The 26,880-nt window shown below is 35.9% G+C and overlaps 1 protein-coding gene across 1 annotated transcript; it reads right to left on the bottom strand.

Moving 5' to 3' along the window:
- Positions 1-2,563: 2,563 nt before the first annotated feature.
- On the bottom strand, positions 2,564-25,937 carry LOC149188789 (putative serine/threonine-protein kinase PBL9). Its single transcript, XM_089410058.1, has 7 exons — positions 25,874-25,937; positions 25,698-25,757; positions 3,804-3,864; positions 3,494-3,621; positions 3,165-3,324; positions 2,832-2,964; positions 2,564-2,716 (listed from the first exon to the last, which is right to left on the bottom strand). The coding sequence occupies exons 1-7, from the start codon at positions 25,935-25,937 to the stop codon at positions 2,564-2,566; spliced, it is 759 nt and encodes a 252-aa protein (XP_089266184.1).
- Positions 25,938-26,880: the final 943 nt, after the last annotated feature.

Genomic DNA, 26,880 nt, shown 5'->3' on the forward strand with positions numbered 1-26,880 from the left:
TAAATATTGTTGGAATTTATTTCTTTGGAATAGAGTAGCACGATCCCTCTATTGCTTATGTATCATGAAGCTTTGGTTACTTATTCGAGAATGTAACTCTGTCAATGATATATTTGTTGTAGGGTTTCATAACTTTGTCAATGATGTATTTGTTGTAGGTTTTGTAACTCTGTCAATGATACATTTGTTGTAGGGTTTCATAACTCTATCAATGATGTAATTGCTGTAGGGTTTCGTAACTGTATAGGGTTTTCAGGAAGGGTTTTACAAAGTTTTTGTTCATTAATTAGCAGTCTTTGCCTTACCCAGTTCGACTTGGTGTAAATACTCTTATTTCTTTCCGGTCATAATGGCCCTGTCTACCTATTCGAACTTGTTTCAGTTTTCAGGGACATAACTATGTGCTGTCTGACCCAAGAAATTAATCTTTTCCTCTTTCATGGCACTAGGATTTCTAGTGTTCTTCCTCTTCTTGCCTAAAGACTTGGGTGTTAGTCAAATTTGTTCTCAGTTCTTAAATTTACACAGTTTAGCTATAAGAGATCATTAACCAGTTCAGTACAAACAATTAATTCCTATGCAATAAATTTTATAGCAAATAAGATAATCAATTCTACTCAGTTAACAATCCCGCGGTCAGGGTCATCCAGAATGTAAATTAATCAGTTATGAATCAATCATTAATTTCTACTGTTTTTCTTATTTTCCTGCATTTAAATAATCAGTTTTGTATAAATTATATCCCTACTGTTAATGGTTTCAAATATATTTTCGGAGTTAAGGCTCCCTCTTTTCCATTCACACATAAAGACTCATAATTCAATTGTGTAACAGATTAGTTATAGAGGGTACTGCTTACCTGAGTTTCCAAGGAGTAGAGAACTCAATGGTAGAAGTCACTTTGTTATCTGCTGCTTTTCAACCACCCGTCCATGAGATTTGCATTCAGGACCAGATCTCCCCCCAAGCTTGTTCGCAAGACCTTTGTCTTCTGCAATTTTTCACACTCAGTGCTTATGTTATCTAGTCATCACCAGACTTAACATTTTCCCTTACCGTCTGACATTTTAGCACGATTTTTTCTTCCCTCACTCCTTTTTCTTTTGGAGCACTTCACAGCTAGGGGAGGTAGTTAGGGTTTTTCAGCAACTGCCTTTTTCCAACTTCCTTCTATGAGAAGTTACAAAGTCTGCTATCTCTCAAGTCATTTTCTTATTTCAATAATTAACAATATTGTTTAACTCAAACAATAACAACAATAATTGTCCAGTTTATTTCTTACTGTGGTCAAATAAAAATATTTACAATTTTTCTGGGAACATTACAATCTATTATTCAAAATAATATATACTTAATATGTATTAGGAATGCATAATGGATAAGATAATTATTGTATATTTAAGAGTGATTTCTATATTTATAAATATAAAAAATGATTTAATGTATACATTAAGTAAAAATACTTTATTTATATGTCAATAAATTTGTTTATTTTGGAATATGATTTTAAAAAATTTAATTTAATTATTATTGAAATAATTGGAATTTAGCCTTCACAAAATATTCCAAAATATTTTTAATAGTAATTTCATGTAAAATTATTAAACCTTAAAATTATATTATATATTTTATTTAATGAATAATATTAGATATAAATACTTTAAGATTTGCTTAGATATAAATAAACTTTATGAGCTACACAATTTATTTAGTTAAAAGACTATCTCAACTATACACTAATAGAGGATCTAAATCCAATTAACTTGTAATTTTATATGATCAATATTAAATAATAATTAAAAAACAGATAAAAATTAATATCTCCACTGTCATAAATTAAAAATTGAAATTTCTCTCCAAAATATTATACTACTTCTAATTTTTAATTAAATTGATAAACTAAAAAAGTTAAAAAAATGTTATATCAAATAGCTTATATAATATTAATAAGTAATAACTATAATATTAATAAATCATGATATTTTCTTATTGAAAAAAACTTATTGACGCATTGAAATTCCTTTGATAAAATTCTTTTTGAGAAAAACTTATTTATGCATTAAAATTTCTTGATAAAATAAAAATAAATGTTTATAATTGAGATTTATATTTATATATATGTTAAAATAAAATTATAATTTACTAACATGCCGTAGGCTAATAATATAACGTTAAAGCCATGATCTGTTTACATAATTTGAGCTCATCAATCAAGTTGTTAACAACCGCATTCAAATTCATATTCTATCCTAATATACAGAAATCAACCTGACAATTCCAGTTCATCTCGGCGTTTCCTTTACCGGGCTTCAGAGTTATTCTTAAGATCACCCAAAGCACGTAAAAAGTGCCCAAAATGTAAAATTATGTCATCGTGACATCTGGTAGGTCTTACACAGACGCCAGAGTCCAATTGTTCTTCATCTAACGATTTGAGAAGCTATCTTCACATTTGGGAAATGTTGCAGCTGTCATGAGTCCACTCCATTTCTTCAAGTTCACTCGAATCCACCCCGCCGGCCAACAAATCCTCATGTTTGATGCGCTCTTTCCCCTACCTCACTCATGCTCGGTCTACAAGAGCGTGAACACATCTCATCGCAACTTTGGCAACACAAGTCATGGATTTCATGTCGTAATTGTCGCCCAGCCTCTTGTCTATGATTTCCGTTACCGTGCCACCATTTTCATCTATTTCTGCTAGATACGGTGTTGCCTGTAAATATGCCAATAATTATTGTTAGTGTTTACCCAAACAGCCACTACAAAACATTCTCTTGTCAAAGCCGTTAAGTATTCTAATTTTGGTGATTGATGATACGAATCCTTACCCAGTGAATGATGTTTACTTCCTCTTCAACTAGTTTTGGATCTATGGGCGGTCTACCCGATATGATTTCCAGCAAAACCACTCCGAAACTATAAACATCACTCATTTCCGTCAACATTTGAGTGCTGTAGTACCTGTGAAAGTGTTCCCTTAGAAACTGATATAATCAAGTACGGTGGAATAAAAACGAATTCACTGTCCTCTTAATACTTAATTGAAAGCTGGCCGCGAAAAAAAAATTAAAGAAAGCTTCTCAAGCACGATGGAAAATATGCAGTACTCGAATTGAATTTGTTAAACATAAAGAATATTGCAAAAAGAGGAAGATATGTACTCTGGATCGAGGTATCCGAACGTTCCTTTTACTGCAGTGGTAACATGAGTAGCCTCCCCATCATTTGTTATCTTTGAAAGACCGAAATCGGCTAGTTTTCCATTCATATTGCTGTCTAAAAGGATGTTGGCCGTCTTTATATCGATTACCAGCACGTTTCCTGTTATTGTAAAATATCAAATATTGATAGCATTTCCTAACCTTCGACACGAAAAATCTGTGTTCCTCTTCCAACACAAAAATCTGTGTTCCTCTTCCAACACAGTTCTTTCATTGTGAAAACCCTGTTCTTTTCTCCCGAGTGTATTGCCATACATAACAATTGTCACTATCAGCTAAGGCGATGATGGGAATTCCGGTGAGCGCTGTTCCGATGATAACCTTCAATTTATTCTCCTTTGTATTATGTAGAATGCATTCCCCCTGATGCATCTCTGAGTAAGGGTTTTCACAGTAACTGCAACAGACCAAAAACAGAGTAATTTTATGAACATCCTCCATTTAGATTAATTACAATTTAAGCTGGATTGATTATCAATGTCTACGACATTTTCCTTTATAGAAAACACGAAAGAAAATTACGAATCTTAAATGCGGTTTGTGTCAAAACATAGAGAACATAAAATAGGATATGATTACCTGAATTTCACCAAACTAATGAGAAGTTCGGCAGGAATTACACCACTGAAATCATTATTCTCTATATTTATGCGGAAAAAAAAGATTACTATATAAAAATTGCTCGTTATTAATTTCATTTAACTTGCGTAAAATATTATGAATAAAGTTTACGAATTATTTTAATTTAATTAAGAACCAGAGTTGCCAAAAGATAAATAGAAAAGGAAGAAAGAGGTTGACGTACAACTCTTTTAGCTTTTCCAGTTCGGATAGCCAAAATGGAAAAGTACCGCTTAAAGAGTTGTCTTGTAGATATCTACACCATATAGCAAAGTAAATTTTAGTTCAACGAATACATACATAGGCTCAAGACTAAAACCGGACAAACAGAAAATTGATTGTTGAAAAGAAACTGAGAGTCTCTCCAACATGGTTAGACTGGAGAAATTTGGCAACGGCCCCATGAAATGATTATTGGCAAGCGACATGAAATGATTATTGGCAACCTACCTGACAAACCCAAACTATGACCACATTCATGAGCCTCATCAGGATTTCTTCGAAGTCAAATTCAGCTTACAATTTAACTAATGCCGTCAACTGTCCAATTTCGTAAGGCACCAATCCTGTAAGATTCTTTCCTTGTCCAATTTCATAAGGCACCAATCCTGTAAGATTCTTTCCTTAGACAAATCGCTGGCAACAATACGGTTTTCTTCAACTTACAATTTCACCTATGAATCTCCTCAATTTTATGATTTCAACCGTAAACAGATGAAATAATCAAACTTACATTTCCGAAATTCTTATTGGCAAAGTATTGCTTTTACACACAATTCCTTTCCACGGGATCAAGAAGCAAGTATCGGAAATCCAATGTTTTATGCCAAACCTGCTTTTGAGTTTTAACTGCATTATAAAAACTAAGAAATTGAAATATATTATCACCAAATCCAGTCAGAAAGGTAACTTACGGTCTTGTGCATGTGTTGCCGGCTGGGTGTCAACTATTATGTAAATCTCAAAAGCGTTGATTATGGGATCACTGGTAGCATGAATAGTGTTCACTAAGACAAACTTGAGGTGATCATCTGGGATATGAACGGTCGCTCCAAGGTAGAATAATTGCTGAGAGATGTAATGGCTTCAGATCGTTTTTCACCATTTATTGTCACGTAAAAAGATCTCAATTGAGACATATTTAGCTTCTGGAGCTCTGCAAAATATAATAGCAGTGACCAGGGCTCATATCTACATTGAATTGAAGATTATGCTTCGTTATAACCGCTGCCGTTCGCATCACAGCAGGTGGAGGAAGTTCCTTAGTATCATTTGTTGAAATGTGCCCGTTAGAACTCACAAACTGTTTACCAGATTAGTAGAATTAAAAACAATAAAATCTAATCTAGATACCCAGATCCGGTCGAATTTGTCCTCTGGATACCTGTTTTATCAACCATACGAAGCCACTCAACTCAGTCATCCCGGGAAAAATATAGAAGTGCTCAACTGTGCCGCATCAATATTGGTTCTCACAGATCAAAATTCATTTGGTCATGTGGTATCGGTTGTATATACTATAGATATACATTTTCCTACCGCCATGGAAATCTCTAAATTTATTAAATGGCCGTGAAAAAATGGCTTACAATGAAAATCAACACTCAGATTTCCATAAAAAAAATATCATTACCACGTTAATTATGACACTTAGATTTCCAAAATATTCACCTGATACTAGAATTTCCACCAGCATCAAATCTCCATCGTGACATCAACATTGATAGCCTGTTGATACATGCCTGGTTGGAGCGTCCACAATTTGATAGCAGAAATAAAGGGATCATTGATCTAATGTGGAGGTTTGCCGTTACACTAAAATTTGTAGGTGTTGGTAAACATTACAAGCCAGTAACTAGGATCCCTAGAATAAAAATTAAAGATTCTATAGAAATGCGGTGATTCTTCCAACACCTCTGAGGTTCTGATGAAACAAACAGCACTCTGCCAGAACTAGCCAATATTGTTTCGTTGCGAAGTGGTGTTTCTCTAAAAATGATTGTTACATTTCCCATACCTAACATCCCCGGTGTCTCAATAGAGAAAGCAAAGCTCGTTGGTTGTTTGAATCCACTGTAATTTCCAACGGCAAACCATAATCTTAAAAGGTAAGGCACATCAGGGACCACAGGCAACTGATAGCAAGACTTTTCAAGAGGCTTTGGGAACACCCGTCTACTGACATCGCCATCATAGGCTTCGATCTGTCTGACCCACGCCGTCTATGTAGTTAGTATCAGTGACCCATCTTTGTCCATAGTTTCACCCATTTTTAAAAAAAAGCGTTTCAGAGATCTAACGGTAGACTGAAAGGAGGATTTGGAAAAAATGGTTGCCTGTATCTCGTGAACTGAAAAGTTTTCTTTATCAGTGCCTCCCTGGTCTTTCCCTCTGTTCCACCTCTCCCTAATATATTTCTTCTGCACTGTCTATGTGACCGTCTCTTGGATAAGGGTCTCTCCAAGGGTTGTCCTCTTCTCTGCCCGGGCGGGGGAGGCAAAGAATTTCGATTCGAAAGCACGCGGGGTCCGTTGCAGAGAAAAGCTCCACATTTTCTCTTTCTCTGGGCCACATATTGTTCCAGTTTGATCAAGGGTCATTATGAGCCTTCTAAAATGATTAATAATTTTTAGGATATATTCTAATATAACTATCAATATTTGATATTATTAGCTGGAAAAAATATATAAATATTTAACATAACTATGATATTAGCTGGGAAAAAAAATAAATATATATATATATATATAGATATATATATTTTTAATATAACTCTGTATGTTATTGGATTTTAATTCAATGTAAAAGGCTTATTCATTTTAAAACGGTTTTTTATTTTATACCTATGGCAATTAAATTCATTTCAATTTTAATAAATATAAACCTTTGATATCACTTGAATTAAAATTTAAATGACACTTTTAGCTGAGTACTTTATGCGGACAGCCTAATGTACAACCCAAATTTCAAAACATCTTTTATTTTAGCGACCATCTAAATCATAGTTTTATTCGAGTGTCTTTATGTGGCTGGGCTAATGTACAAACCAAAATGTCGAATCTCTTAATTTTGAATTTTTTTGGCTGTGAATTTTACGTACAACCCGTGGGCAGTCCACGTCCACACATTTTGTTTAAAATTATCTTTTATTTTAGTGCGCATCAAAATCATTTCCTTTTTTATTTTAACGGAAAGTGCATTGATTATTATCCATATAATTTTCATGTGAATAAATATATCTATCTATATATATTAAGATTTTAAATTATTGTTTTTTAATTGAATATTATATTAATATGTTTAAAATAATATTTAGATTGTATTTAAAAATCTTATTGCAACGGTTTAAATAATTTGATGAATAATTTGGTAGGAAAGAACACTTCTATTTTAGCACAATGTGTTATTGTATATGATAAATGGTGTTCAATTGTTATTGTATATGAAAAATGGTGTTCAAGAGATGAAAGACTAAATGGTCTTATTGAATTTCTTTACCAGATTCCAAAATATGTTATAATTAGATGATTTGATTGGATTTTTTTCATATGATTTTTCTATATACAATGAAAGTGGTCCTATTAAATTCTTTTCATATGATTTTTATATAGATTGTGATATTGGTGAATCATTGTCATGGTAAAGAATCTCCATGGCAAAAAATGTTGAAATAATGGAGAAATTTAGAAGATTCTCATATTATTAAAACTTCTTATGTTTCTTTTTGGTTTGATTTCCTAATTAGTCCTTATTAGTTTTAAGATCCTATACTCTAGAAAATTTCTCATCTAGATTGTAATACTATATATGTATGTGATTGCTAACTTAGTGAATGAAAGTATGAGTGATTGTCTCACTAATGAACTCCAACTTTTCTTCCAATAATTTGTCTTCCATATTTTCTGAGTTGGTATAAGAGTCGAGGGTGCCAAAATTGAGGGCGTTATTGCTGTGCCATGTGAGGTTGGAGCTGAGTTTGTGAAAGATCCATGTTTGATGCGCTTGTAGGTAATGTTTGGTGTGGTTGTTGTAGGTCATGTTTGGTGTAGTGAGCGGTTGCACAATTTTTATTGGACAAATCTTGGATTAAAACGAAACCGTAAGCTTGTTGTATCATGTTAATGGTAGAAACATGCATAAGAAGTGGCTATATCTATATCTATATATATATATATATATATATATATATATATGAATGAGAACTTGATTGGGTATTACTTTACATGCCATAAAAGGAGATCAACGCATTAAATCCCAATGGGAATAACATATTAAAGCAATGTGATATTGGGGTTCATGAAAGGTTCTAAGAAATATTCCAAAGCACAATGATCTTAATTATTAAGATGAAAGGAGTATCAAAGAGCCAAAGAAAGCAACACATATTTGTTGTAATGGTCATGGGTAAATAATTCATATATGATTTATGTGAGAATGTAAGTGAGTCTTTTACAAATATCTCCTTGACCTAAATTGTGGGTCTTTGTTTGCTTGGCCACATAGAGGTGAAGTGTAGCGAATTGTGCGTGTTTCCATCACAAATTTGTCTCCATGGTATGTTGTGCTGAGAGTGGCTAGTACTGCATTACTTGTTGTAGATTTAGCCCTATGGTGAGAATTTGACCAACAACTAAATGATGAAGTGGTGAGTCGCATCTTTAAAGGAGCTAAAATGTGGTAAAAAAAAGGAAAAAAGAAAACAAAATTATAGGTAATGATGCAAATTTGGCAATATAATTTTGCAAGCCATAAGAATTGTGGAGTACACATTGGTGAGCGCTAGTATTGCAGCAAGAATGCTGCAACTCCTAGGCTACCAATTTTACTTTCATCAACCCGGTAGTTCGTAACAAACTTGGAAGCGTCAGTGCTATATGCACAAGTACTAGTTCTCACTATAGGTTGTCACTTGGTCAGCCAGTGCGAGATCACTAGGAGCTCAAGCTAACTTCTATAGATTTTAGAAGAAGCTTTATGTGTGATGAAAGAAAAGAAAGATTACTCTATAGAAGCTACTCTAATTGTAGAAAGGAGAAAGACTAGAATGTAAAGCAAAACCTAGTAAACCATAATTAACAAGCAAATTCTAATTTTGCCAAAAACTCTATGAAAACCATGAAAGAAATGACATTACCTACTCAAGGAAATAAACAACATCTAACCATGCTATTTCTAGAAGTAAATAAGCAAAAAACATATTTTTGGATTTTTATGTGAATTTGGCATGCATCTAATTTATTGTGTGTGAGTGTGGCAGTGAACAAGTGGTGTTAAAGGGTGTTTTTGGAGCTTGGGAGGATGTAGGATGGTGTGGATGGGTCCTAGGAGGTCTTAGGTGGCCTTCTGGAGGTTTTTCCCATAGTCGGCCTTCAAAAGAAAGCCTGCTGGAAAAACTATAGGAGGACACAGGGAAACTACAAGAGGAAAACAGGGAAACTACAGGAGGCCTACAGGAGGAAGCCGAGAGAAATTTCCACTCTTTTGAGGGTGTAAGAGTGGGTGGAAAAGGTGGATGAAGGTTGGAATGAGGTGTTAGGGCACCTAAGGTCTACCATGAATCACCAGGAGAGAGAAAGATGATTGGGTTTGCTCAAGGAGAGAGGAAGAAGTTCTATGAAAAAAAATGAAGGAAACTAGGGCAGAATTGAGGTGAGGTTTAGGAGACCTGTAGGGCATGAATCAGATGGAGGATGTGATTGCTGATAAGTTGGCCTACTGCTGGAAGAGATCTGCTGCAAAGGAACTGGCAGTCAACCAAGAAAATCAAGCAACAAATGAAATGAGTGCATTTAAGAAAAACATAGTTTTGCATTAAAATGGTCTAAGATATGATCTATGAAAGGAAATGCTAAGAAATGCTATAGGAAAGGAAAGCATGAAAGAGGACTATTGAAAATCAGGAAATGAACGTGATAAAGGAGATCTGAAGCAAAGAAAAACTGGACTATTAACCTACTAAAGAGCTACAAACACTAGAATTCTTATGAATGAGGAAAATATGTGTTTTTGGGGTAGCAACAGAGTCTTCACCTCAAATCATGGTCCCAGAGGGAGGAAGAGAGGCCAAGGCACTATTGCTAGCCTTTTGAATCTTTTCTGGTCACTACTTAACCTGCTACAGAAAGCACAAATGGAAGCAAACTACTAAATCATCAAAAGCAACCTGTTTTTAACCATAAAAGAAATACATCTAACAGCAAATTAATCTACAAACTGAAGTAAGGCATACAAATACAAGTAAAGAGAAGCTTGGCTACTTGGATTGGGCCCTAACCCAAGAGCTTCAACTCTCTGAAGTAACTTAGTGATAGCTCAAAAAGGATTCCATCTTCATTATCAAAAAATAGCAAGATTACATAAAACTGCCACAAAATAGTAAGCTCGAAATTTCAGCTGAGTTACATAAGCAAAAATCTGACCCTAGTGAGGCCCTAGGCCTCTCTACTTATACATCTAAAGCTACCAACAACTTCCTTAAAATCAGGGAGGCTTGGCTCCCAAAACTCGAGATAACTAAAGTCATCCTCCACTTGCTTGACTACCTTCTAGTGCATGATTCGGCTGCTTGTACTTCGAGTTGAATGAAGGGGAATTCGAAGTGAGGAGTAATAAATGAGGAATATTCCATCCTATAAGCCCTATCATTTGTCTACTTTGAGTTATTGCTGCTATTTCACCACCGGATCCTTGACTTTGACCTCGAAAGCCATCAATAATCTACATTAAATACATGTTAGACCACATGGCATCATAACTAACTCAACTCACTCTATAAGCATAAATATAATCAGAAAATCATACAATAAGCTAAGGGAATGGTTGATTTGACTAGGTTAGGAGGTAAAATGAGCCCATATAATTACCCATTTATGAGGCTCATCATCACCCCCTACTGAAGATGTTGCTCATCCTCTGAGAAACTTAGTCAATCTCCTCATCTTTTATGGCCCTGGTGGCCTCCCTAGCATCCCAGGCTTCTGACATGGTCTGCTCATGTTGGTCATAAAACCCTGCTTTTCTATCTATGTCCTTCCACTGCTCCTCCTATTCTTCTTCTCTTCTGCCTTCCAGCATGCCTAATAGAAGTGGAGGACTCAGTTTGAGGCCAATCCAGTTGACCTTCAGCCTTGCATGGAGCGCTTGTACATTGGCACTCTTTTCAATGCCTCCCTCAACCTCATGGGAGAATGGTATTCTCTGATCTGCAAGCTGTGGGGTAGGGTGTTCCATCTTCTCATGCATGCATGCACACAGTCATCCCCAAGTAGCCTAAGCATATCTTCAAAGTGTGAAATTGCTTGTGCCTAATTGGCTAGATATCTAGGGGCAATCTGAGGGTCATTGGCAAGCAGGTTGTGTGTGCTGATGAGTGCCATAGGATCTGATGGCTCAACTCTTATCATTAATGGCTCATTCTGCTCTTTTATCATCAATATTTTCATTTTTGCTGCCCTCAATTCTTCATGGTTCATCCATGAGGCCATGGCCATTAATTGCAGATCCCCTAGCTTGGCATTGGGGTCCCACACATTCATGTCTGTGAGGGCCATATTGTGTAGGTAGAACTCTGCCATCTTTGCTTTATCCTCTGAGGTGCTTTGGTCACACAGATCCATGAACTGCCTGTAGTCTTGGAAAGGCATTGTGCCAAAGTCTTTATTTGGAATTGAAGCCATTGGTCCTCAGATAGAGGCCATAAGATTTGGCTGGTGTTTTGCATTGTAATGCTTCCATGGATATGTTGGCCATGTATGCCAGCTATGTCTCTTTCTCTTGCAGCTGCCTCCTCAGTAGTTCATTCTCATTTTCAAGGTGGCTTCTTGTAATGGCCTCTCTGTCTCTGAGAGCACTCAATTCTCTGCCCATTTCCTTGAGTTTGTTTTCCATATGGCCAACATCCTCAACTCCTTTGGATTTGGTTATTTGCATCCACCTATGTGTTCTCACTCTTTCTTTCTCCAATTCGAAAACAATGGAATTGCAAATTTCTGTGGGATTATCCTGCCTCCCACACGTAGATTGTAATAGGAGGCAAGACTAGACTGAGGGTCAAGTTCTTGTAGCTCTTGTGCTCCCCCCTTCACCTCTGGTTGTTCCCCTATCTTTTTCTCAAGCTTTTGGGTCTCTTGTAGGACTGCCTAAGCCTCCTGTAGGTCTGGTTTTGAGTCCTATAGTATTGCCTTTCCCTTCCATGTAGAAGACCTTAGAGTCTCCCTTTCATAGGTTATGGGTGTCTTGGAAGGAGATTCTTTAACCTTGGTAGATGGTGAATCTTTAATGGTAATGGAACTTTTGAAGAGGGCTGAGTTTTCCTGTTTTAATTCTTGTGCTTTTCCTTGCCCTGAAATACATGGAGGTCTTTCTTTTCCTCGTTTGCTTTGTCTTGACTGGTGTACTAAGGGTAATGAGGGCAGTTGTTGCTTCTCTTTCCAAAGTCTCAGGGGACTCTTCTCCTTGCTCTGCCTTCTCTACCTCCTTTTCTCCATCTTATGTCTCTTTTTTTGTCTCTTCAACTTTCCTCTCCTCTGTTTCTTTTCCTTCCTCCTTCCTTTCTTGCTTTGTAGTGTCACCACTGGCTTCATCTTCTCCTCCTTGTTGTTCTTCCTCCTCACTGCCAATAGGACTGACATCATAGGTTAATGCCTTTATGTCATCCTCAGCTGCCATATTTCAAAAAACTTCCCATGCTATAGGGAGTGTAAGGGTATGGAGGGCTTCCTCTACTAGGATTTTGATTAAGCCATGGTGAGCTAACTGCCCTGAATTTCCTGCTTGTACCTTGGTGCTAGAGTCAATGAGGGACTGAAGGAGAAAGTAAGGGATACTGAGCTTTTGAGGTGCTGGGGTATCCATGCCATATCTCAAGTCATGGAGGATTCTGAAATGATATCCATAGACAATGTTGTGCCTCCCTTCACAGGAAATGTATTTGATGACTTGGTAGCTAACATCATCCCAAGGGTATGGTATACTAGCCCTTCTAATTCCATTTTTATCTTCGACAGGGGTTTCATTATTTTGGAAAAATTTCTTCTTGGTAGCCTAGCCAATTGGTTTCTCATCTTTACTCCAAGGCAGCCCAAGAGGAAGGGTAGTGACCCTACTGATGAATTCAGGGGTTATTTCGATGGAGAGGCCTGTAATGGTTACAGTGGCATGTGTTCTTGTGTGAGGGACCAGAGAGAGAGAGAGAAAATTCTTGGGCAATTTCATCATCAGACCCTCTAAATTTCTCAAAGAAATTCATCCAGTTTGCCCTTGTGAATATGTCCACCACTTGAGGATGTGCATGGAGCCTAGTGGAGTTAGTGGGCTCCTTTCTCATAAACCCTCTTGTAATACTACCTGTACTCTTTTGGAAAACCAAATATGGAGGTGGAGACAAAGAATTTTGAGGAAAACAGAAAAACAAAGGAGACTGTGTCTTTTTAATAAACATAATTTTTTTTTATGTATTGTCTGCCCTCCTAAAGACTTATTTCATCCTCAAATTGAGATCACTTCTTTCATATATTGATATTCAACAGGGGGAATGCATGAACCCTACCTCTCCAGACTGAAATTTGTGCTAAAAATTGTGGTTTTTCCCTTCAAAATGACTCACTGCCCCTCCTGTAGAAGCCCGATGTTCCTCTTGTAGATTTCCTGTAGGTGCTCTTGTAGATTTCCTGTAGGTGCTCCTGTAGAAAACACTGAGAGTAAAGATAGAGAGGAAATCGATGGAGAATGGTGGTTACGAGGCTATGGGGGGCACAAGAAGACTTTTGTGGCTGAGTTATGAGGAGAAAATGAAGAAAAGGTGGTGAGAATGCACAGGGAGGAGTGTTCATTTCTTTTTATGGCTATTTTTGGTTATGAGTGCTGAGCTGGCAAGGTGTACGTTGGACGTATTCGAACCATTGGTCCCCACCTGCTTGGTCATCATGGCCCCTCCTCGTAATCATCCCTCATTATTGCATCAGATTTCACACTTCCTCCCACTACCTGTCCTTGGCATCTTGTGCTTGAGTTGACTGTGCGCACGTGTGGGTGACATCTCGAATAAGTGGAGTCAACTAAATGAAGATGGCCAAGTTAACTGGCCACCTTTCCCTCGTTCGATCTCAACCATCTCGTTGCCTTCTGTATGACTCCTAATTACACAAATGCAAATAGAGGAGTGATTTAGTTACTTACATGTGGTCCGAGTGTATTTGTTGTGAGGTGATGTGGCTTTCTCTGCTGCATGCATACACTTTCCTTCATGCATGTTGTCTTTGCTAGCTAATGTGTGGTTGTGTACTTTTGCAGGTTCTTCTTTTGCTAGAGCTGAGCTGCATGTGCCTTTTCAACCTGCAAATGTGCACTCTTTTGCTTTTGGTGCTGGACTTTTATGGGATCCGCTGCTACAGGAATTCCTACAGGAGCTCCTGTAGCTACTTCTCCCCTGGAAACTTCAGCTTTTCCCTGTGCTTGGACCTCAAGAATAATGTTAGAGGTGTCATGAATGATGGAGGGATGGTAGGTAAGCTTCAAGTAAGGTCATTAGTGCCTTTTCATCTTTTTATTTTTGTTTTTTTTCAAAACCTAAAAACTGTTTTTTTTTGTGTTTTTTCTTGGACAGGGAAAAAAATAATTATGTTTGGGGTGTGATGCAGGCTTGGAAATGATGGTAAGGAGGTTTGAAGATGGTCAGAGGGATTATAGGTTCCTCATGAAGCTTTTTTGTCCCTCAAACTGCGTTCTGTCGACACTTTTGGCTCTCTGTAATTCCTACATGAGCCTCCTGTAGAAAACACAGAGCCTCCTGTAGAAAACACAGTTTTGGAAGAAAAAGGCACAGTGGGGTGAAATAGATGCCAAAAATGATGAAGGAAGGTGTGGAGAAGATGAGATGGATGCTGGTGTGAATGTCAGGGTCCTCTTGGCACCTTCTTCTGCTTCCTATAGTCCTCCTGCAAACTTGCAATGCAATAAAAATTCCTTTTTAAAACAACTAGGGTGCCTTAGAGAGGTTTTCACCTTAATTGTCTACCCTGGGCACCTCCAAGGGAGGTTTTCACCCAGGGATCTTATTCTTTTTCCTTTATTTTTTTTGACATCACCAGGCTACCTCAAAAGAGGTTTTCAACCCAATGATAGGACTCAAGCGCCTCATGGAGGTTTTCACTTGAGTCCTTATTTTTTATTTTTTTCCTTTTCTTCAATGAGTGGGTGAAGTGGAACCTAAGACATGCTCCACTACCATCACTGTTTTATTCAAATCTTCAATAAACTCTCGCTTGGATAGGGGTTTCTTGTAAACTTTCAATCGATGTCCATTGACAAGCATGGGGATGGCTTCATTATCAATAGTTCTGATCAAAACTGAACCATTGTCATTGCATTTCTTCACGGTGTAGGGTCCCAACCATCTTGTCCTCAGCTTGCCTTTGAAATTCTTGTATCTTGAATCATAGAATACTGCCCAATCTCCCTCTTGGAATTGCTTCTCCCTGATATTTTTTTCATGCCATATCTTTCTTCGAAGCTGAACTACCTCTGTATGGAGAAGGTCTTGCAATCTATATTCATCCAATCCATTGAGATGAAGTAATTTATCCTTTTGTGAATGGTTGAGGTCTAGGTTCAGTTGAGTTGTCATCCTTAAGGTATTGAATTCAAACTCTATTGACAACAAAGCCTTCTTCCCATAGACCAGTTCATAGGGTGTGAACCCGGTAGTGGTCTTCCATGTTGTGTTGTAGGCCCAAGTGGCCTCAACTAATCTGTCTGCCCAGTATTTTCTGCTGCTGCTCACTACCTTCGTTAGGATCCCTTCCAATGCTCTGTTAGTGACCTCCACTTTCCCATTGGCTTGTGGATGGTAAGGGGTGGAAGTCCTATGCTTGATCTTATGATGTGTGAGTAGGTCTTCAATCAGGCTGGAAGTGAACTGACTGCCTTGGTCTGTGACCAAATCTCTCAGATACCCGAACTTGTAGAATATATTTTCTCTCAAAAACTCAACTACTTTTTCCTCTGTTGTTGCTTTGATAGCTTTTGTCTCTGCTCACTTTGTCAGGTAGTTGGTGCACACAATGATGTACTGCTTCTGCTTTGAAGGGGGGTTGATAAGCCCCACTTCTCAAATGGCTCAAAGGTCACTTGAGGTGTCATGGGAATTTCATCCTTTGGAGTGGGTTTCCCCATCGTCTGACACCGATCGCACTGGCTCATGTATCTCCTCACATCTTGATGAAGAGTGTGCCAGTAGTATCCTGCTTGCAATATCTTGAAGGCGGTTCTTTTTGCTACAAAATGACCTCCACAAGGCCCATCATGACAAGTCAGGAGGATGTCAAAGACTTTCTCCTCCCTAACACATCTTATCAAGATCTGATCTAGGCCCAGTATGAAGAGATTGCCTCCAATCAAAGTGAAAGGGGTGCATTTCCTTACTATCCTGCTCTTCTCTTTTGAGGACAGGTATGGTGGGAACTGTGCTGAAACCAAGTAGTTTTTTGTATTAGCAAACCATGGAGAGAATACCAATATACAAAATAGGTGTTCATATGGCATTTGGTCATCCACCATTCCTTCTTCACCCGCAGGCAAATTTACTCTAGAAAAAAAGTCAGCAACAACATTTTCCTTACTAGGCTTATCAATAATGGTCAGATCAAACTACTACAGTAAAAGCAACCATCTAATAATGCAAGCATTTACATCTGGTTTGTTCATTAAATATCTAATTGCAGCATGATCAGTGTGCACAAAGGTTTGATAGCCTGTGATATAATGTTTGAATTTGTTTAAGGAATGCACGACAGCTAGGAGTTCCTTCTCGATCATTGTGTAGTTTAACTATGTCTTTGACAAGTTTTTGCTTATAAAGTATATGTCATAAGTTAACTTTCCATCAATATGTCCTAACGCTGCTTCTATCACTTTGTTCGAGGCATCTGTGTGAATGTGAAAGGGTAGGGCCTAGTTTGTCCCTCTGAGAATTGGGGCAATCACTAGCTTGCTCTTCAAGGTATCTAGGGCTTCTTGACAGTTTTTCGAACATATGAACTCAACATCTTTACCTAGGAGGCCAAATAAAGCAGAGGCTATATTTCTGAAGTCTTTAATGAATCTCCTGTAATATCCAACTAAGCCTAGGAAACTTCTGACATCTCTCACCTTTTGAGGAGGTGGGACCCTTTGGATGATGGCAATTTTGTTGGGGTCCACCTGTCGTCCTTGTTGAGATATTGCATGACCTAGCACGGTCCCTTCAATCATCAAGAATTCACATTTTTCTAGACTGAGGGACAGGTTCATCTCAATACACTTATCTAGAACTTTTCCTAGGTTAGATAAAGCTTCCTGAAAGTCAGAGCCATAAGGAGTAAAATCATCTGTGTATATTTCTACTGCATCATGAACCATTTTAGAAAATATACTCAATACCGCTCTTTGGAAAGTGGCTGGGGCGTTGCACAAACCAAAAGGAATGACCTAGTATGCAAAGGTACCCCAATGACAAGTGAAAGTGGTCTTATCTTGGTCTCTCAGACTGATTTGAATCTGATTGTACCCGCTAAACCTATCTAGGAAGGAGAAAAACTTTTTCCCTGCTAGACCGTCTAACACTTGATCTATGAAAGGTAAAGGAAAGTGGTCATTTTTAGTGGCTTTGCTCAATTCCCAATAGTTGACACAGATTCTCCACTTACCATTTTTCTTTGGCACTAGCACCAAAGGAGAGACCCATTCACTGTCAGAAATGGGATAGATGAATCCTGCATCTAGCAATTTCTGCAGTTCTTCCTTAACAATATCTTTAAGTGTTGGGTTCATCCTCCTTTGAGGCTACCTGACTGGCTTGCAATTTTCCTTGATGTATATATGATGAGTACATACTAAAGGGTGCACTCCCTTCATCTCCTTATAACTCCAGGCGAAGGCATCTGGATGTTTTCTCAACAGGCTGCATAGCTCCTTCTCCTGGGAAGTAGATAGGGATGGATTGGTTTTCAATGTTATTTATGGGTCGAACTCTATATTCTTGACACAGAGAGAAATAGGGTCAACCACATAGAGATCAGTTGAGGGGTTGTTTTGGGTTTCTCTTACTATGTCTTCTAATGGTGATACACTGGGAGGTGGTTTCTGAATCAAATTTTCAATCATATCATCCTCATCTTGTGGTTCCCTCCCATGGCGATTTCTAATGCACAAAGTGGTGCAGAATAAACTTCATCCTCATACTCCTCCAACTAGAGAGGTAGATCATGTTCTAGAAAGGGTTGGGTAGGAGGATATAGGGTTAACTGCTTGGACATGTGCCCGTTCTTTATGGTCATGTTCCCAGCTCGGTAGCTAATGTAGGCATTGGCTGTAGCCAACCAGGGTCTTCCTAGAATGAGAGGATACCCTGTGAGCTTTGCCTTTGGTTGGAGAACTAAGAAATCAGCAAGGTACTCCCAAGAATCAATGGAGACCATCACATCTTCCAAAATCCCCTCAGGGTCACTGTGGAGTGGTCTGCCAGCTGCAGCACTGTCGTGGTCTTCCTCAAGGAGCTTTGGAGGTTAAGTTGGTGGTTAAGTTTGAGCTTTGGAGGTTTTTTTTTTTTTGAAGCAGATTCCACTTGCACCAAAATGCAACTAAAATCGATCTATGAGCTCCTGTATACCCTAAACACAAGTTGATTTACCTCAAACACAATTACCCTTCCCGTAATGCGTTCCGGCTGACTACGAAGGTGACAACTCTTCAGTAACTCTTTGCCAAGTGTACGTACGGTCAAATTTAAGGGCTTCGTCCAATGGCAGCACCCGGAGGACAACGAATTTAGAATAGTGTTGTGAGATAAAACCTCACCATAAAAAGCCTTAGGCTTAATTAGGTGTTATACTCAGACCAAAAAGGTAGTTTTAGCATAGAACAATGTTTGCAAGAAAGTTAAGATATTTTCTGGTCATTACTAAGTTTTCAATTATAATAGATGTCTTCATTATTAAATTATTTCTTTGTATTTTGGAAAATAAACTCTTAATAAAATTTTAGGTCTTACTCTAAGACCAAAAATGTAGTTTTAATATAGAGAGTGTTTGCAAAAAAAGCTAATATCCCTTCTTGTTATTATCAAAGTTTATGTATTTTAATAAAATTTAGCTTTGATTGGATAGATAAACCAAACACTAAATTAGTTATAATTTAATATCCATGTTTGTAGTGATATAGTTATTAAAAACAACTTAAATTTTAAACAAGGGGGTTGCAGCGTAGCAAATCCTTGTCTACAACCAATATTGTCGATCTTGAAGTATGAGTTAAGGTATGAGTTAGTGATATTTGTAGGTCCTCAAAGTGTCTAGTAATTTTCTAGATTACAGTGAAATTACAATATGTCAGCAAAACTTCCATGTTTTATACGTCTATGTTTATTATATGCTAAATGTGGAGAAATTTAGTTACATTATTTCTCTGGATTCCTAAGTTCAAGACTGATAAATATTAGATTTAATATCCACTAAGACTAAATATTGTAATCAATATTATTGTAAAAGACTTTTATAACTTAATTACACAAATGAGAATCCATCGTGAGTTAAAATTAAAGCTTCTTTGCAAAAAAACATATTGTAATGCTAAGCATCACTCACGCTGGTTCCATTCACAAAAACACGACATAGGATATGATGCTAGAAGAATCAAATCATTATTTTAATATGCAGTAGCCTCATGGTCAAATAGTCTCCATTGCAACTGTAATGCAAAATACTACGATGACCGATCTAAATGCTTGTCTACTAAAATTAAATAGAGGAATGACACACCGTGACATCAGTTGTGTCCAAACCAGCACAATTGAGGATTATGTTTTTCAATTTCAAACAATACTGCATATAATTTCAAAGCAAGAACCAAAACTATCATGTCCAAAATCTATTTTGACCAAAACTATCATTGGCCACTAAAGTTGGCATTAAATTTGGAGTGTTTGGATCACGTTTCCAGAAATTCCCATCAAAACGTTTATTGGTGCATCACATAATATCCTCAGCGGAACTCCGCTGATCTGATATTGTATTTTCTTTGTCTCTCCCGAGAGCAAGGGTAGTGTCAACCTCCAATTTTCTATTAAAGTATATCCGGCCACATTAATAATAATTGAAATTAAAAATTCAAACATTTATTAAGAAATAAAATAACTTAAAAACCGTGTTGGGTAGGGATGCCAGTAGCGCATGTATGTAATGTGTCTCAACTCTTCTCTTTTAGAAGGAAGGAATGACACTATAGAGATTTTTTTACGAGGAGATTAGTGTACCCGTCCAGGGGCTCTCATTAAAGTGTCCTCCCTGTATCTAAACAAATTATGAAGTGAACACGTGGAATATAGCACCCTTGCCTATAGATTTCAAAGGATGTAATATTAGAAAAAGGAAAACCATACAGGAGAGGATTGGATTACCCTTCAGATGATTCTCCAGGTATTAAGCTCACCATCATTTTCTTCACTCTAGAAAACTTCTTTCTGGTTTTCTTCCAATTTTTATTATCAATTAAGCATTTATTGAGAGAGAAAAAATGCATTTTAAACACAAATACATAGAAGAAAATGCACATCACTATTCAAAAGCGCAATTGTGCATTTTCGTAGTTCCAATTTTCATCCTTTGTTCAAATCACTCTTGAAATTGAACATTAAAGAATCTATAACAGGAACAAATGAACATTTATCTTTGTATCTTGTCATAGAGCCGAAGAATCCATCGCATTTTATCTTGTTGTCAGTTTACTTGTATTCTGGTTAGCCTGTGATTGAAATGGAGCTTTTAGCCAAATTACATATGGTTGGTTTTAGTTTCATTAGAAGATTTGATCTTTTGTTTTTATGGATTTTTTGAAGCTCTGTTTTGATAATAGGCTTTTTCATCTAAAGTTGAGATTAAGTAATAATGCACCTTTTAGCTATTTTTGGGCACCAGGTTGTGTTTAGTTGAAATTTCTATTGATACTGGGTTTTTATTCTTTAATATGTAGTTCTTCCTAGGTTATTTTTAATTTACAAAGATCAAATAGATTGGTATTTTTTTTTTTTTTCCAATAGTGCACCTTGAAGGGTTGCACCACATAGAACATATTTCCATTAAATCAGGTGTCAAGACTGAGGGGTGGCTTAGCCACCATTCATACCATCCCACATAGTATTCAACTTGTTGGGGTAGTTTATGGGGATGCATTATTACCATAGCATTAGATTTTTAATTTATAATAATTACAACCATAGTCAGAACTTGTGAGTCTATCCAAATTGTGTCAATTTGGTTGATTCAATTCAATGCAACAATGCAAGAGTCAATTTTTTGGCAGATTTTTGTGGCTTCAATTCAATGAAAAACACATGAATTGATTATTTATAGAATTCTCTGATTTATGATGGCTAAAAAATGCATTGGTTTATTGAATTTCCAGGGATTATGGGGATTCTATTATGTAGTATATCTCCCAAGAATAACTCAATGCCCAAAGCTACGCATGATTCGCAAAAGGTTAGTTTGGAAATATAATAAATATGCAAGCCCCTCTATCGAGCAGTGAGTTTCGCTAGTTCACAAAGAGAAAGTTGAATCAAGCAAAGCTATACCAACCTTCCTAGCCCAATCACAAAGATCACCTCAACTTAAAGCCCTATTATTAGTTGGACAAATTGTGTAAGATGAATCCAACAAAGCGATACCAACCTTCCAACCCCAATCACAAAGCTCACTTCAATCTAAAGCCCTACTATTAGCTTGACTAATTTCACTTATAAGGACAAGGAAGGATGACCCTAATACAAAAAGAAATTATCAGATTAATCAAAGGATATTAGGACCGAGGAACATCCTCAGCACCTTAAAATTGCTGCAACTCATGCATTCAAATCAAAAGTTTGAGTTGCCTTGGATACCATGAAAGAGTTTTTTAAGGCTGCTTAAGCATCCTTACCTTCCAACTACTACCCTTTATTTTAAGCTTCTATGCGAGTAAGGTTGGTGTCCCCTACTACCCTGGCTAATTATCGTGAGTAAAGATAAGCTTGCATTATTTATAATTTTTAACGGCAATGCCATAGGTATCCATATAATTGAAATTGCTGCAACTCATGCATTCAAATCAAAAGTTCGAGTTGCCTTAGATACCATGAAAGAGTTGTTTAAGTCTGCTTAAGCATCCTTACCTTCCAACTACTACCCTTTATTTTAAGCTTCTATGCGAGTAAGGTTGGAGTCCCCTACTACCCTGGCTAATTATCATGAGTAAAGATAAGCTTGCATTATTTATAATTTTTAACATCAATGCCATAGGTATCCATATAATTAGCTTGGAGCATGGAATACTAGAGTCTATTTAATCGACATGCTGACTAGTGGATTGATTAGGTTAGAAATAGAGAATCAAGCATAAAAGCATGACTAATCAATGGTTGATTTATGTTCTAGTTTGGCTCTGGGTCCCATTTGGATCTCGTTCCCATGAGCTTAGTTTTGGTTTTCTTTGGTGTACTATATATATCCATTCATTGGTTCCTTTCCTCTATTCTTGTTCAGACCAAGGAATAAAGTGGAGCAGAATAAGCAAATGAGTGTATAGAATTACCAACAACACTCGTTGAGGAAAGGCCCACTCAACCCCAAACACAAATTATCAATAATAGTCATTCAACAAAGGCTCTCTCAACCCCAAACCCGCAAGAGTTCACCTAACCCCAAACCTCACCAATAACAGTCGTTCAACAAAGGCCTCCTCAACCCCAAAGCCGCAGAGTTCGCCTTTTCTAACCGATGCTAAGCATTAGGGCTAATCCTGATAGAATAATAAACAAGATTACACACGATATTCATACAAAATAATAGAAAACAATGTTACACAAAATCTTCATACATAATAATATAAAATTTCATACAGAATAATAGAAAAGGAGATATTTCAAGTGTTTATATATTTTATTTACTTATTTTCTTGGGTTTGAAGGTCGGTATGGTCATTCAGTAGTTGCTTGCTTGTGATTGGGCCTATAGCTCTACTTTGTTCATTCAACTTGCTAAGCTAGGGGGTTGTACATACCCAAATCTTCTCTTTGCCCGGTCCTGGTGCAACTTTCTCTAACTCCAAAATAAATAAAACACCTTGCTATTATTTCTCTTAATAGGATAAAAATGATCTAATTCAAACAAAAATTTATACATGACAAGAAAATAGGGTTAATATCATGCGTAGGTCTCAGACAAGTCACAAAAATATTATGTTATATAATATTTAAATCTTCTTGAAACTTAAGTTAAGATGCATGTAACTAGACATTTAATTTCTATACTTTAATGTTAATATTAAAACCACAATAATCCACATGAATATTTAGATGACCGCCTCTTTTATTAATCTAAGTTTTGCAATGAGGAATACCATTTAAATTTGCTCTGGCCTCGATATGAGGCCAAATAAAATAATGGTTTTTTTATCAGTTAAAATGAAAAATCTTATTTAGTCGATTGGTTAAAGGGAAAAAGCATTTTATTAATATAAAAAAACTTTGGTTAAATGGGAAAGAAGATGTTAGGTTTCCGTGTCAAACTAATATTCGCTGAAAAACGATAACTATAGTCCCTGCAACCCCGTAGGGGCAGGGACTAATAAGAATTCCATGTTAGACGTCAAACTTTGATATAAATTGATGGATTATAATATATAAAATGTTGGAAAATACTCGATATTAATCAGGGTTAAGAAAAATTCTCGATGTCGATTTCGTTAATTTGGTCACCCTATTTGGAATTGGACGTTCCTACTCCGTCAATCTTTATGCGATATACTTTGTGAGAGCCTCCATATGCTTCAAAGTTGTAAATAAATGAGGCATGTAAAATGATATTACTATTATTATTATTGTTTAATTTTAAAGTCACATTTAAGTTAAATATCAAATCGGTATATGGAATTTTTTTATTTGTGAGACAAGGGACTCACATCAGTGCAGTTATTTGACTACTAAGTTTAGAAAGGCATATATATTTTATTCTCTCTAGTTTTTGGACCTGTGATCTTTTAGGAAGAAAAAAGTGATCTTAATCATTAGACCCACTCAAACTATATACTTAATTTTTATTAAATTTTTGAATTTTTATTTATTAATTTTATATAAAAAAATTCATTACATAATTATGGCCTTTTAGCTAACTATATATATATATATATTAAATAGTTAAGACTTTCTTTAACTAACTATTAAATAAATTTATTTATATATTGATATATTTATTTATTTTTAACTTCTATAATTTCTTTCCCCATATAAATAGTTTCTAATATATATTTATATATACTCATATATATATATATATATATATATATATATATATATATTAAATAATTATGACCTTTTTAGTTAACTATTAATTTAATTAATTTATTATTATTATATATTATATATATATATATATATATATATAATTTAATTTTTATAATGGGTAAAACTTTTGGGTAATATATCTATTTGATTAATTAATATTTTGATATTTAGTTCTTTACTAAGTATGGTTATGCCTCTGGTCATGTCTATCTAACCGTTTCCCTGTCTATTTTAGACGTTAGTCTTTTTAACCTTACCTGATCTAGAATTATAGCCATTGGAGGTTCTGCTCTCACTATTTAACATGCAAAACTGGATCTGATTCTTCAACTTGTCTTGATAATGAACCACACTGATTGGTTCTAGACAAAAGAAATATCATGCAATTTACTCAAAAAAATCTCTCAAAACATGACAGGGATCACAGAAGCCTCAATTCAATAATAAATAAATAAATAAATTTACAAAAATAATTTTAAATAATATTTATAATAAAATTAAATAATATATAAGTTAATTAAAATGTATTTTTTTATTTAATATATATATATATATATATATAAGTAAAATGGGAAAGTATGGTATCACATAAAGATAAAATACTCGTGTTTCTCGCGATATAGTTATTAAAAACAACTTAAGTTTTAAATAGGAATTTTCGATATAGTTATTAAAAACAACTTAAGTTTTAAATAGGAATTTTATATGAGCACATGAATTATGCCAAACTTCAATGTAACATTAATTGATTATAATTACATTGAAGGTGTTCTTCCGCTGGCTTGGCTTGGACAGATCATGCCAATCAGATCTTTAGATGTTTGTCCTTTTCAATCCAGTCCATTTTTACTATGTGGCTTCTATGGTCGTTCAGACGTTCGAGTCTCCCCCTGCGTTGATACTTTTCCCACCCACAGTCTGCACAACGTCGAAAGAATCCATGGGGGACGATCGCTGAGCTCCACCAAGACTTATTATACAAAAATTTAGGAGCTAATTTTTCATGATTTTTTTATATAAAAATATTGTCAATTTCCAATTTTTATAAAAAATGATTTGTCTAAATTTTAAAATATAAAATTATTTTATTTTAGAATCTTTAATATTATATAGAAGTTATTTATAAAATCATCATAAATTTGAATAATTTTACAAATATATCAATAAACATTTTATAATTTGTATATTAAAAATTAATAACATTTTATAGTGTTTGTTTGTTTTTTCTTCATATAATTTTGATAGTTTACATATTAAAAATTAGTAAAATTAGCTAATATTTTTAAACTTAACAAAATTTTCCATCCTTAAAATTTTGCTCAAAACCCAGTCTCCATTAAAAAAATTGGACATCGATTCTAATTTGATGCCAACAACTCTTCTTAGACTCTCAATAAAATCCCAACTGCATAACTCGTTCCAACATCATACACCGCGGTCCGCCAGTACGCTTCTAACAATAGTCGGTACCGCTAGGGCATGCCCTTGTATGATAGACTGACCTTCTGAAACGGTGGAGAGTGCCTCCAGAATTTCCAATGATTGCTCTATCGTGTCTCTGTCTACATAAGTAAGAAACTCAATGAAGTGAGCAAGGACACCTGCTTTGGTGATCTTCTCTATATTTTTACTCATAATACACAAGGCAATAAAGCCCAGACGGTCTCATGAAATCTACCATCCACATCGAACAATGAAATTGTACCGATTTCTTCTTCCACTGCTTCACATGCCACTCCCATTTCATAATTCAACAAGGACTTTAAACCCAAAAAATGGATAAGCACGAGCAAAGCTCCCTCGGATTGAAGAAACGATCTTTTTCTCTCACTGCTAAACTTCTCAGGGTCTTCCTAGCTTCTCAGGTTTATCTGAACTTGCATCTTGAATGTCCTAAATTATTTAGTGCAACTTTCTCGTGTACTCAATGGGTTCATGATGTCTGGGTATGGTGGTGGTAACAACCATACACCATGAGCACTAATGGAGCCAATACCACCATAAGTGGAGCCTCAATGAGACCACCCGCATATCGTCGTTGTTTCCCATCTTTTGTCAACTAGTGTCAAACAATATTGCAGGTAAGGAACAAAGTGTGATTCATTCCAGGTGTAGGTTGTATACCCGTCACATGAAATTCTAGCATGAATTCTGATGAGACCATTGTAATTGTTTGCGGCGCACCGTTCGTGTATCACTCTGCAAAGAGTGTGACTGGGGATAAGCTCTTTGCTGCGAAGAATGTCGGATTTGAAAAGATGATTAAATCAACAAAACGAAACTAGGAAAACTTAATAAGTTTAAAAGAAAGCCCGGTAAACTTTTAATGATTTGGGGAAGCAATTTTTGTGGAGAGCCATTTATGGTCCATCATATAAAATTATAAGCACTGTATGACATTTATAAAAATATATATATTTCTTAACAAGGCACTGTTTTCATAAGAGAGCATTGTCCTATGGAGGGTACATTTTATGTCAATTCTCGATTAGTGTGATTGCATTTTGGAGTACAAATACATTTTTTTTTAACCAAGTAGTGTACCTATAACAATTTAATAGTATTTAATACTTCATGGAAAAACTATAACGAAATCCTCCAAAAATGTGAACCTTTAAGAATCTAGGATGATATCTAGGTAGTTCCATCAAGGAAAGAAGGGAAAATTAGGGAGTATAAATAAGA

The sequence above is a fragment of the Pinus tabuliformis genome, chromosome 3_1, assembly GCF_031772625.1.
Source record: "Pinus tabuliformis cultivar Carrire ecotype Pingquan chromosome 3_1, CPIR1, whole genome shotgun sequence".
NCBI lineage: Eukaryota > Viridiplantae > Streptophyta > Pinopsida > Pinales > Pinaceae > Pinus > Pinus tabuliformis.

Excerpts from the sequence above, each read along its gene's own strand:
- LOC149188789 (XM_089410058.1), bottom strand. The coding sequence starts at position 25,937 with ATGGGAGTGGCATGTGAAGCAGTGGAAGAAGAAATCGGTACAATTTCA. Across the intron at positions 3,865-25,697 it reads ACTCTCCACCGTTTCAGAAG|AGAATAATGATTTCAGTGGT; the intron begins GTCAGTCTATCA and ends GCATAAATATAG. Across the intron at positions 3,622-3,803 it reads ATTAGTTTGGTGAAATTCAG|TTACTGTGAAAACCCTTACT; the intron begins GTAATCATATCC and ends GGTCTGTTGCAG.